Source organism: Cavia porcellus, unplaced genomic scaffold, assembly GCF_034190915.1.
Source record: "Cavia porcellus strain 051 isolate PalLab524CR breed Dunkin Hartley unplaced genomic scaffold, mCavPor4.1 scaffold_33, whole genome shotgun sequence".
Classification (NCBI taxonomy): domain Eukaryota; kingdom Metazoa; phylum Chordata; class Mammalia; order Rodentia; family Caviidae; genus Cavia; species Cavia porcellus.
The window spans coordinates 5,161,985-5,174,448 of record NW_026947516.1 but is presented as its reverse complement, the minus strand read 5'-3'; the positions used below and the strand labels follow the sequence as shown (position 1 = coordinate 5,174,448).

The 12,464-nt window shown below is 41.3% G+C and overlaps 2 protein-coding genes across 19 annotated transcripts in view; one reads left to right on the top strand and one right to left on the bottom strand.

Annotated features, from left to right (window-relative positions):
• Nucleotides 1–10,122, bottom strand: part of LOC101788124 (endogenous retrovirus group K member 7 Gag polyprotein-like) — a 128,572-nt gene extending 118,450 nt beyond the window's left edge. For 9 of the 11 annotated variants that reach the window (XM_063242718.1, XM_063242711.1, XM_063242712.1 and 6 more), the window contains exon 1: nt 9,938–10,076. The gene's annotated coding sequence lies outside the window, so the exon portion shown is untranslated. Of the gene's footprint in view, nt 1–9,937 lie in introns of all 11 variants that reach the window. The other 2 variants (XM_063242715.1, XM_063242720.1) reach the window with 2 other exon arrangements.
• LOC100714079 (patatin-like phospholipase domain-containing protein 4) overlaps nt 10,007–12,464 on the top strand; it is a 50,768-nt gene continuing 48,310 nt past the window's right edge. For 6 of the 8 annotated variants that reach the window (XR_010045369.1, XR_002789505.2, XR_010045368.1 and 3 more), the window contains exons 1-2: nt 10,398–10,860; nt 11,396–11,597. Coding sequence is in view for 5 of the 8 variants with exons in the window: in XM_003462753.5 (XP_003462801.1) it covers nt 10,775–10,860; nt 11,396–11,597 (288 nt within the window). In the remaining 3 variants the exon portion in view is untranslated. The other 2 variants (XM_063242725.1, XM_063242726.1) reach the window with 2 other exon arrangements.

The window sequence follows — 12,464 nt, the reverse complement described above, 5'->3', positions numbered from 1 at the left end:
TGCCCAGACTGAGGCCATACAAACTCGCAGGGTGAGGGCTAGAACACTTGATCGTGATGTGCACATTAACACAGGCAGGAAAGATGCTGTGAGAATCCGTAAGCCCCTGGGCATCCAAGAGCAAGCATGGTTTTTGGAGTCTTTCCACTTTCTGACACCAATTCCTAGGCTCCGCTCCTAAAATGCTTCTTAAATTAACAAATAAAAACTGAATCTACTTATCAGGTAGATCAAGATGTATATAGCTAATAAATATGTATCAGGTATATACCTTACATCTAAAATGAGCTAATGGAAATGCATTAATTCACATACTTCTCAGTTTTTGTGCTGAGAACTCTCAAAATCTACCTTTACCAAGTACATTCTAGTAATTTTTTAATCCACAATCAAGAATTTTTGCTTTTTCTCTTAGCAATCAGACCAGTCTTTAGGATGACAATGGATCATGGAAATATAAAAAAGTAGTTAATGGCTTTGAATTTTTTCATTTCGTAAGTAATATCCAACAATCAAGGCAGTTCCACTTCAAGCAGAGCCAAAAGGTTTTCGTTCCATTTTCTGTGAGATGTTATCCGTAAATACGGCAGGGTCTTCCAGAGCAGGGCAGCTTCACAGTCCTATAACTTATGCAACAGAAGTGGGTTCTGATCTCAAAAGGATTCTGTATAAGGCTGGGGATGTTGATCAGTGGCTGGGCAATTGTCTAGCACTTGTGAGGTTCCAGTTCAATGCCCAGCATTGCAATCGATAAACAGATAAGCCAATGAAGATTCCATACTATTGCTCTACAGATCCCATCTTAAATTTTCTAAGGAGTCTTTTTACTTGTGTCTTATAAATGTGGTACACACAATATGAACCTTTCTCCACGAGCAGGAAAGAGTCTTCTCGAGCACAGCTTCTCTGTGTAGCCTCATCCCTCCCCCAAACCTGCAGTATGGCCCTGCTCCCAAGCTGGCTGACTGCAGAATTTCTCTAAGAATGGTGGCTCTCACCCCTGGCTATTTATCATATCCACCTGGAAGGCTTTCCTTCCCTTCCCTAATAATAATAATATTGGTGCCTGGGCTCCTTTCTAGACTAATAAAAAGCAGTTGAATTGAGAAACATTTATGCCCATCAGCTCTCTGTCACTGTAACCAAACACATGAGGCAATCACCTTATAAAAATAAAAGGTTTATTTTGGCTCAGTATTTTGGAGATTCCAGTCTCTGATGGATTGTTTCCACTGCTTTAGGTCTGTGACTAGGCAATACATTATAGGGGTAGCACATGGGGAAAGGAGGAACAAAATCACTTATTTCATGCAGGGAAGTAAAGGAGAATATGGGACCATGGTTCCATAATCACCTGCTAAGAGATACTCCAGTGATCTAAAGTGTTCTCACTGGGACCAGATTCTTAAACAGGATCCATCGCCTGTTCACAGCACTGAACTGAGAGCTAAGCCTTCAGCAGAACGGGGCACTCTTGAGACCTAACTCCAGCAGCACTGTCCGAGAACATCACTGCTTCCCAAACCAAGTCTGAGAAAGCCAGCAAGCATTTACCACACAGCCTCTGCAAACAGGAGGACGACACAGCCCTCAGTGGAGGAAGTAGCACACTGGTCTTCTGCAAAGTATCCCTCACTGCTGCACCCAGTTCTCAGTGATGCTAGAGGGTGCGATGTGCCTTCTGCCATCACTAACCCAGAGGTGGTCCAGCTGCATCCTCCTTTTAGAGTTGCTTTTTAAGTGAGATCTGAATATTCGATGTGGCTATTCAAAGTTCACTTTCTTAACACAGCCCTTCCAAAGCACTCTAAGAATGCAATCACACTCTCAAATTGTGTGCCAGGGGGTTCCACAAAGGAAGCATGGTGATTAAAATAACAATATCGCTTCCATGTCAGAATTTAGAATTGCAAAGATAATGTTAGGCACGGGTAGTTGGAGAGCAGCTTCCCCATTTAAAGACTTCTGCTGGAATGACTTTGAACTTATCTTTTTTTATTTACAGGGAATGAATTATGGATTTGCACCATTTTAGATTTATCTGCCTACCGAAATCTGTGACAGTTCATCAAACCTGGAATTTTTTTTTTCCTATAAAAAGAAGAAATTAGTTTCTGTGATTCAACAGATCATCGCATAGCAGTATCATATTATAATAGCCCCTTTACTGCAAGGCTTTTTAAGAATTCCAGTCATAATCAAAAATCTGAAAATCGCAGTAATCTTTTATATGTCAGCCCCAGTCTTTTCAAAATTTCATTGTGATTTCAATTTCATACCTCTTACCTGCTTTTATCTGTTTTTTTTTTTTTTTTTGTAGTTTTCCATATAGACGCTGCATCTGAAGATGGATTTTTATTTTCTGCTGGAAATTAAGTGAAGAAGGGAGAAATGGTTTTAAAACTTTGTGTGAGCAGTATCTTTATGATTTTAAAATAAAACACAGTACACACGTGGACATCCATTAAATGGTAAGTATACTGTTTTCCCAATGCCTTCTGATGGGATGCTTTGCAAAAGAGAATGAGTGAATTCTGGGATCACCACTTCCTCTGTAACAAGCTTTCAGTAGGAGAACATTATCATTCTTGCCACTGCTGGGTAAAGCAAACACCTTACCTACCATCTCCTTCTTGAGCTCAATGTGTAAGATAAGATAAGACCCTCGCCAAGGTTCTCAATACCACAGCTTCCTATAAGAACTTCCCCATCCACTTACACTGACTTGTTCAGCAGGATTCTTATCCCACCTTGCACATCCAAAGCAGCCCACAAAAACTCAAAGAAGTCCAACAACACTACTGACACGTCAATTCTGGACAACATTCATGCCAAAGAATACGTACTCTCCATCCGAACACATTTACTTTTGGAGCTAACTTTTCAATGCACCAAACATCATAGTTGGAATCCTATTTGCTTGGAGGAATATATACTTACTGAATATACAAAACGCAGTTTTCTACATCTAAAGCAACTTGGCACGTTTGATAGAATATCCCTGGATACCTGCTGTCCCTTGTCTCAGTATGTATCTATCTAATACTGTAGTAGAGATGTTGATTCCAATGTCAGATCTTTTTCTGGGAAGTTCTCCACATTCAACGCTTCTCAGATCTACTCACTGTGTGCATGGCCCCCAAGAGCATTCCATCATGGACTCCAATCATCATCCTATCACAGTTTCCTGTGTTCTCCACCTCTCTATACTGATCACAGCCTCAGAAGCAATGGGGGCTAATCAACCATGGACTGGAGCCTCCAAAACCATGCGCCAATATAAACTTCTCTTCTTCATAAAGTGACTGGTTCAGGTGTTTTGTTACCATCATGCAAAGCTAACATAAGGGGTCTCTTTCTAAGTTTTAGAGGCAAACAGCAGAAAAGGAGTGTTGTACCAATAAGCTAGGAAGACGGGGAGGGGTGCCAGCACCCTCATAATGATGTCCTACCTGAAGAATGAAAGCCAGAGAAAAAAAATACAGAAGCAGCAGTAAAATCAGCAGCTTCACTGGGTGCATGACTCAGCCATTTCTGCGATTATCAGACTTGGCACAGCTTATCAGCCCTGAAACATGAAATTTAGAGATTCCCAGCTATAGCACACATTTGCTATGCTTTAGCTAATTTCCAGGTGTTGGACAAAACAAGCAATATAAGACATGGTCCCTGCTCCAAATGAACTGAACCTAAAGAGTAGTGGCAAACACACCTCTTAACTGAAATAAAAGGAGGTAGATGGTATACGCATGACCATAAAGATCAGAGAACACTTAAGACACGAGGTGGAGGGGGCTAGAGATTTAGCTCAGCAGCATAAGCGCCTGCCTTGCAAGCAGGCAGTCATGAGTTTGATCCCTGGTACCAATAAAAACGAAAAAGAAAAAAAAAAAAAAAAAAAAAACAGACACGAGGTGGATAAATGCATTCCAAACATAGAGATTGATTTAGATCTTCAAGAATAAATACAGTTTAATGATACAAAACCATGAAAGGATATTCAAGCAAAAAGACAACAGACTATAAGCAGAGTTTATTTTCCAGACTTTGTTTGATTGATTCACTGATTGATTGATTTTTGTTTCATATATTTTTTAAGGCCTATGACAATCATTTTCATATATGAGACACTCAGTGAAGTTTATTAAATGGGTGAGCATAAAAACATAAAGAATAATGAAGACTAATGACGACATTCGTGATTTATTTGAGCTAGAGACCTTGGTCAATAACAAGATCCCCTTTTAACATTGTGACTAATGGAAATTACGCTTTTACAATAACCTGCTTTATGACATAGCTTCCAGGAAAAGGACTAATCAAAAAGAGTTGTTGTGGTAATTGATCAAAGGGAAGGCTAGCTGTAATTAATTTCTAGGCTTTCTTTCTTGGTTTTCTTTTTTTTTTTTTTTCAAGACCAGAACAAGCCCTCTAAATGCTACAAGGAAATAAATTCACATGTCATATTTATCAAAGTCTCGTCATTTTTCTTAAAATTATAAACGTCCAGATATGAACATCAGTTACAGATTCGGACCAGAGAAAGAAACAAAATCCTACCTACAGTAGTTAAATGAAACAATGCTTGACACACGTAAGAGACACATTATTTCACTGATTCATTTTTGAAAGCTTGTAAGGAAGGTGGAATCGCACACAGGCTTTGCAGTCAGGGAAACCAGCACTAATTTTTTAAAAATTTTAATGTTTATTAGTACATCTGTGAAGTACACCATTATTATATTCATTGGGGGGCATCACTGCATGTACATATCTTAAGTCATTTTAAAACCCCTCCCCTCTCCACCTCCTTCCATGTCTTGGTCCTCTTTTCATTTGCAAAAGATTTCTCTCTGCATTCCTTATTATCTTTTATTAGTTTGTACTCTGGGCTTCTCATATATGAGAGACAATGTGATGTGCTCATGTACACTTTCTTCTCCTTGCCTGTACGTAGTGGTGAGGAAATTACTAAAGTTCTAAATTCTCATCTGTTGTGTATTTGAACATGTCATCACTGTTGTGATGGTTACCTAAGAAGAATGTGTACAGGACCGGCAATACGTAATTTAACAGCTGTAACTGTGTCGTCCTAATCAATAGACACGGATAAGGAAAGCAAGGCCTTTTCCAAGAAAAAGTCATCTTAGTACTCAGCACCAACAACTGGCCCTCCAGGATCCCCAGTGACACCAAGGTGGGCACACATTCAAGTGCCTTAAATAAGAGGTGGTGTACTCCTTATGTAATCTATGAATACACCCTCTGTATTCTTTAAATTAGTTGTAGGTGACTTACAATACCTAACACAATCTAAAGGCTACATGAATAGTGTTATACTGTACTGGTTTGGAAATAATGACCAGAAAAAGTTCATACCTGTTCAAACTGACCTAATTTTTTTTTTTTTTTTCATTTCGATCCATGGTTGGTTGGATCCTTGCACGTGGACACACAGATACTAAGACTCTACTCTGTCAACTGACCTACTATATTGGACTTTGACATTCATAGGTGGTCTGGAATCGATCTCCCATTGATACCAAGAGACAAATTCCCAATTTTGTTTTCTCTGAACTGATGATTAAATAATTAATATTTTATTAATTAAATCATGTTTTATTTAGCAGCTAGGATATTTTTAATAAGAATACAAATAATGATTCGATTGGGTACGCTGGTTTAAGACAGAATACTTTGGCACACTGGATGAGGCAGAAGGCTCTAAAGGCCTGTCCATTTGTCTAACACCCAATAATATTATGTATTTGACATTGGTATTATTATTTCCATCTCCACTGGGAGAAAACCGAAAGACAGCAGTACTCTGATTTCTGTCCCCAAGGTGGACAAGAAACAGTCCTTAAAACAGTACAGTGTCTTCAAACTAACTACATAGGACAGAGAACACAGATTTTCTGTAACTGGAAAATTTTTAAAAATTGAAGGGTCTGTAATATATTTTGTAACTGTCCCCCATTCTCAACACCAAGGATCTGAACCTATTGTGTATATAAAATCCATGGTTTTAACTATGAAACTTTGAAAGCTTAACTGCTCTACCCCATCTAAAGCATCCATTGCAAGGGCTGTAATTAAGGAATTCTAATACAACAATAAAAAATTCAGAAAAAAACAAATCTTGGCCAGGTCTGCTTTGCAGCTCAATGTATATATGCATCCTCAGACTCAATGGACGCCATGACACCTGGGCCTGTTCTTCTTTCTGTCCTCCCCATTCCCAGATCTCAGTCCCGCTGTGTTGTCTTATTCTTTTTAGGATGGCTCCCTCTGTGTGGCAGCTCTCACTAATGGCCAACTCATGGTGGCAAGGGACTTGGTCTCCCTCTGTCTCCTCTCTCTCTCCCTCTCTGCCCCCCTCCCCCTCTAGCTTTAGAAGTAGAATTCTTCCCCATGACTGCAAAAGTTCTGTTCTCCATGGTGATTCCAAGCCAAGATGATGCTTAACTTAGGACCACCACGGCGTACAGGAATACGAGTTCATACCTCTGTACGCCACAGAAAGCCCAGCACTGTGTACTCCAACACTGTGGCCACATTCCTTCGAAATTAAAGGGGAACATCCAAGCTGTCTGGTTCACCAGGGTCAGTACCCAAGATTTCAGGAGGAAGCGACAGAGGGAAAGAGTTAACAAGTAGGAGGAAGGATATGGGGGCTAACAGGCCATGCTGGCATGCCCAGCAGAAGTATGAATGCAGGTTAAGATGTAACAACCAAAAAATGCAATTTCGCAATATGGAAATCCAACTAGAAGGAAAGCTTTAGACTCAAAGATTCTGACACAAAGTCTTATGCTTGGAGGAGAGGTGTGGGAAAGCATCCCTGGTATATGTACTTTCTAGTTGCCTGCAGGAATATAGCAGTTCTCCTCTGTCATGGGAAACAGGTTCTAAGAATTCCAGTGGATGGCCATGGACAGTACTGAACTGCATATACACAGTGGCATCTCCTTTCATGAATGCTTTTGTTTGCCAACAACAGGTTTGCAAACAAAAGTGTTAGGTAAAATTTTGTTTCTGTTTGCAAACACAATATCGAGTGACAAACACAACCATGGCCATCTTTCCTGCACAAACACAGATGTGGCCATCTTTTTAAACACTGTACAACAAACTAAGTTCAGGGACCAAGGAACCACCGCACTATGTTTTCTTCTAGCAGTCCTGGAGCATCACCACACAGAAGGAGAGTTATCTGTCCTTCTACGTTTTATCTTTGGTGTCATTCATCAAATAAAACAGGGAATACCTGAACACAAGAACTGCAAAACCATCAGTCCATCTGATAACTGAGAGGATTCCAAATAATGACAGATGGGAATTGGGGATAAATATTCCAGGCAAAAGGGTGATTTCACACATGAGTGGGAGGATGCAGAATGTCATGAGATTTCATCATGCTACTTGGCAAAACAAGGAATTTGAAATATATGAACTGCTTATTATAAGTTCCCAGTCATTGCACACCATCACTGACCTCAGGCAACTGTACTGTGGAAGAGAAACCAGAGATAAGGAGGGAATTGTTATATAAGATAAAATCTTGTGGAAGGGAACCTAGCCCAGAAAATACAACCATTAGGGTACAACACTCTGTGTAAGTTAAGTGGTGGGTACTATTATGTGCCTCCCAGCTAAAGGTTAGCTACAGTACAGCTCAGTGCGCACATCCAAAAAACATCCAGGTAGGGCTGTACAATAGCTCATGATAATACTTCTATCATTACTCATTATGTCTGTCAACTCACTGGACTCTGTGTCCCTGATGAGGGCTCGATTCCTGTCAACCATGCATGCTCTGAACAAGCATAGCAGATGCTTAATAATTATAATTAGCTAAGCAAATAAAGCAGTTCAAGACTAAATAAGTAAAATAAGAAAACAAAAATCAACAAGTTAATTACATAAGAAATGTTTTTAAGGCGCAGGTACAGTACCATATACTCAGACAACAATGGTATTGACTTAACTTCCAAGTTCCAAAGCAAATACTGACTGCATGCTAGTCGCCAAGCCTCCAGCCTTGCCCCTGAGACAACAAAGACAAATATGGATGAATATGATATCCATTCTTATAGGCAGGAGCAGAATTTTTAACTAGTTGCGTTGAAATATGATTTGGGGTTAAAGAAAGGAGGAATCGAGCTCTACACTTTTAGAGTTACATTATGAAGCAGTGGGTGCCCCAATGTGACTTACACATGGCAGAGGCCTCATACCAGCAAGTAGGTATAAAAAGAAGTAATGCCTTGGAGCTGGGAATTTAGCTCAGCGGCATAAGCGCTAGCCTGGCAAGCATGAGGTTGTGAGTTTGATCCTGGTACAAACAAAAAAAAAAGTAATGCCTTCATTACGCCTGAAGCCAGGAATTTGAAAGTTGTAGTGTTCTCCCAGTTGCACTGTGATCAAGTTTTCATTTTTGCTGAACCAACCTGCAGACCACGGTCCAAATGTAGGACTTAATGCTCAGTCAATGCCATCCCAGATTCCAAGTCTGTGCTTTTATTCTCTACTCAAACTTTTGTTACCACCACATTTCATTAAACCAGACTGCTTTCTTAGCCCATTCAGGTGTAACAAGACACCACAGATTCAGTGTTCTATAAACAACAGAAATGCATTTCTCACATTTTAAGAGGCAGGAAGACCTAGATGAGGTCTCTTCCAGTTTGCATGTTGCTACTGAGATGGTGAACTGTATGCCTACATAGCAGAAAGGGAGCTTTTGGGAGTCCCTGTTCTAAAAGCACCAATCTCATTCATGAAGGATTCACCCTCATTTCTTACCTGCTGCCCAAAGCCCCTCCTCCCAACACTATAACATTGAATGTTAATTTTCATCATATGAATTTTAGAGGCATATAAACATTCAGAGTACAGCATACTGCAGGAGTAAGACCAGTGTCTCACAAGCTTTAAAGAGTACAGCAATACTCAAGGCTAGTGTTAAAATGGCAGATTTCTCATTCGGGTATAGAATTCATCGTTTAAGCTTTCTGGAAATTATTCTCATTACACTCAATCACACAGAGGACAGTAGAAAGCCAAAGAACTAGTTTGTCGTTCTACAGTTCTGGATATTTGCTTTGCCTTTCTTTTACTAAATTTTGATGGAAATAAAGAACTGTACCTAACTATACCACACTCAGTAATTCAAAGTGTATTAGGGATCGGCTGTCTGGGCACATTATTTACATGAATTAAAAACAAATCTGTTTGTAAACAATTATACCAAGGCCTCTTCCTTACAGAGGATGTTGTGGGTCACTGGTGACACTCAGAAAGACAAAGTCCAGGGGAGAAGCAATTCAGAGCACTCTCTCCTCTGTTCCCCTGGTCCCGCACCCACCCCCCCTCCCCCCGCCCCACCCCCCCTCCCCAGCTAGCTACCTTCCGTGAGTTGCAAGCTCTGTGGCTAAATCAGGGGACCTGGTGGGCTTTCAATTACAAAATTGAAGTAACTCCACAAGAGAGAGAGAGAGATTGGAAAAAGAATTGTCAGACTCCTTTAATTCTGGAAAAGGATGCTGGCTTGCAGAATTCTTCAAGTCTCGACCACACACCCAATGGTGACACTGGGGGAGCCTGAACTCTCTATGGGGACCCTCAAGGTGGCCTGGGTTTTACAATTTAGCGATAAATAGAACTGCATTGTTCCATTTTGCAGATAAGCTACCCAGGAAACAGATTACACACGTGCCCAAGGTCACAGCGCCTAAAAACTACAGATAACGTGTAAATTTCCCAACTTCGCATCATGGCATTTCAAAAAAAAAAAAAACAAAAACGCTTAGGGAAGAAAACAAAACAATGCCGCGCCTCAACGTAGCCCCAGGACTCCGCCCTAAACTTCACCAGCACTTTCCCCAAGGGCAAGAGGGCGGGAAGGGAGGAGAACCACTTCCAGGTTACAGACCTGGCACCAGCAAGCACTTCCGGAGCAGAGGTGGTGAGGGTCGTTAAAGGTCAGCTGGTTTTCAGGCGATAGCCGACACGCACTTCACGCCGAAAGGGGTTCAGGGATTAAAACGCAGCTGTGGTTAGCCAAACAGCGCGGCTCTTGAAGAAACAGACTTTTCCATGGCCTGCGCTGGAAAACACAGCGGCCGACGGACCAAGTAGGCCCCGCCATGTTGAGCGCCGTATTTAAATAAAAGAGGCGGGGTCGAGCTAAGCAAGGCGATGGTTCTATGACGTCACAAAGAAGGTGGGGCAGGAGAGGAAGCCGGACCTTCTTGGGCGGGCAGAGCGAGCAACTTCTGGCTCTGATAGGTAAATCTATTTTGAGTGACAGCCCTGTACTCCCTTCTGGTTAGGGTTGGGGGGTTGGGGGCGGGCCTATCAACACGGAAGTGTCTGAGCTGGCATGGGTAGGATGAGCAGGAGGGCGACTCATGGTGGGCTGTGCTGTGGAGACGACCGTGATGGCTGAAACCCTACCCCGCGCTTATCCAGAGTGGCCTGACCACCTGGAAAATAACTCCCCAAATCCCTTTTCCCCTCCTTCTTGCAGAAATGCAATATAAACCTTCCTGCGTAACCTGTAGCCGGCTGCACCCGGAGCTGACTGGCGTAGAACCTTAGCAATCAGCAGTGCCTAAATTGTCCTGAGCTCTCCCTGCATAAGGGACCTTGAGCCCCAAACAAACCCACAGGACTTCAAAGTGGGCCGCCTTTTGGCACCATTGATTTAATTCATGTGTACCACACCCACTCAGATGATGGGAAATATGTACAGTGTTTTTATATTTAGATGTGTTGCAGCTATAGAATGGTGAAAGGGCGAATCTTGAAGCCTGCCTTTGCTTTCACCAGTCAGGATTTTGGATTTCTCTTGAGGTACTGGGCAGTGAAACACGCTGTATTGTTGAGTAATAATAGTTTATGGGATTATTGGTTGCGGGCATGCTTCTATTGGAAGAAAATGAGGGAGAGAAGCAGGGACCTGTTTTTGAGATGTGTTATTCCTTAGGATTCAGTGCGATTTCTAGTAATTTTTCCTCTTCAGCTCGATAGCAATCACTTCCTGCAAAAAGTCCCAAAAGATCAAGAAAAAAAAAAAGTAACTACTGGATTGTATACATGTTTCTCGCCAAGTAATTAAATGTTAGATCGCGTAGTCTATGAGTTTAAAAGCTACGGAATGTTCTTATGTTACTGTTTAATGAAGGAGGCTATGTTAGGGATCAAGGTGAGCGGGAAAAAGACGGTATTTCTTTGAACGTTTCCTGGATTCAATTAGAATCAGTGGAAATGACCGCGCTTAAGATAGCGCATTACTTATTAAAAGAAGAACTGGAATGGCGATCGTTATAAGATTGCACAGCATGTGGGATGAGCGATAGCAATTTAAGGCATTTTTGGTTTTTTGTAGCTTTGCCAATTCCGCAGCAAGAATGAAGCCCATCAACCTGTCCTTCGCAGCCTGTGGGTTTCTGGGCATTTACCACTTGGGGGCGGCAGCTGCCTTGTGTAGGCACGGCAAGGAACTCCTGAAGAACGTCCAGGCTTTCGCAGGGGCCTCTGCAGGATCCTTGGTTGCTTCTGTCCTGCTAACCGCACCAGGAAAAATAGAGGTAATTAAGTAGTCACAAGGCTGTGTTCCTCATCAAGAGGCCAAGAGGGAGTGGCAAAATGAGTCGGGATGAGGTTTTGTCTGGGGAAAAAAAAAAGGTTAACACTTTTCTTTTACAATTAACTCTTTGGATATCAGGGCTCTGAGGGTATGGGAAAGGTTTATTTGGGGTAACATAAATAAAATACCTTATTTTACTCTGCAATAAAGCCCTGTTTCTTTTAGGCGAAGGATATTTGCTCTTCCGTTGATTGTGAGAACAGAACTGAGACCCTGTTTTTGAGACCTTGAGCAGGGGGGCCTGTGCTCACCCCTAATTTGCAAGCAGGCATACAAAGGAAACTGGCCTTAGGATTTCAATTAAGTGGCAAGATAGGGGAATTTAATTTGCTTTTAATTCTCACAGAGAGAAGCAGCTCTAAATTCCAGGAAGTTTAACCAAAAACGATAAAAATAGCCTTCAGCAGGTATTTTCATTAATGGGAGCTATGTTTTTCAGATGCTTTTTCAGCTGTCTAGACAGTGATCAAGCATTTGATCACAGTAAGAGCTGGTTTCTATGGATGGAGAAAATATTTGTTAATTACTTACACAGTCTAGTGGCTTTGAACAGTAATCAAATAGGGGCTTAACACATTCCTGCTCAAGAAAAAATCTCAACACTGCAGAGTTTTAAACAATGAAATCTCGTTCATAAATCTGATTGTGAGCTGCTTAATGGAAGAGAAACAGGATACAAGGCCAATTTTTAAGAAATCCACTAATCCTTTCTTCTCTTTAGTGATTGATTTACAGGAAACTAAAAATGTGATGACAAACCAGTGATTACACAGGGTATGAACCTTACATCAGAAAAGTATTAATAAGG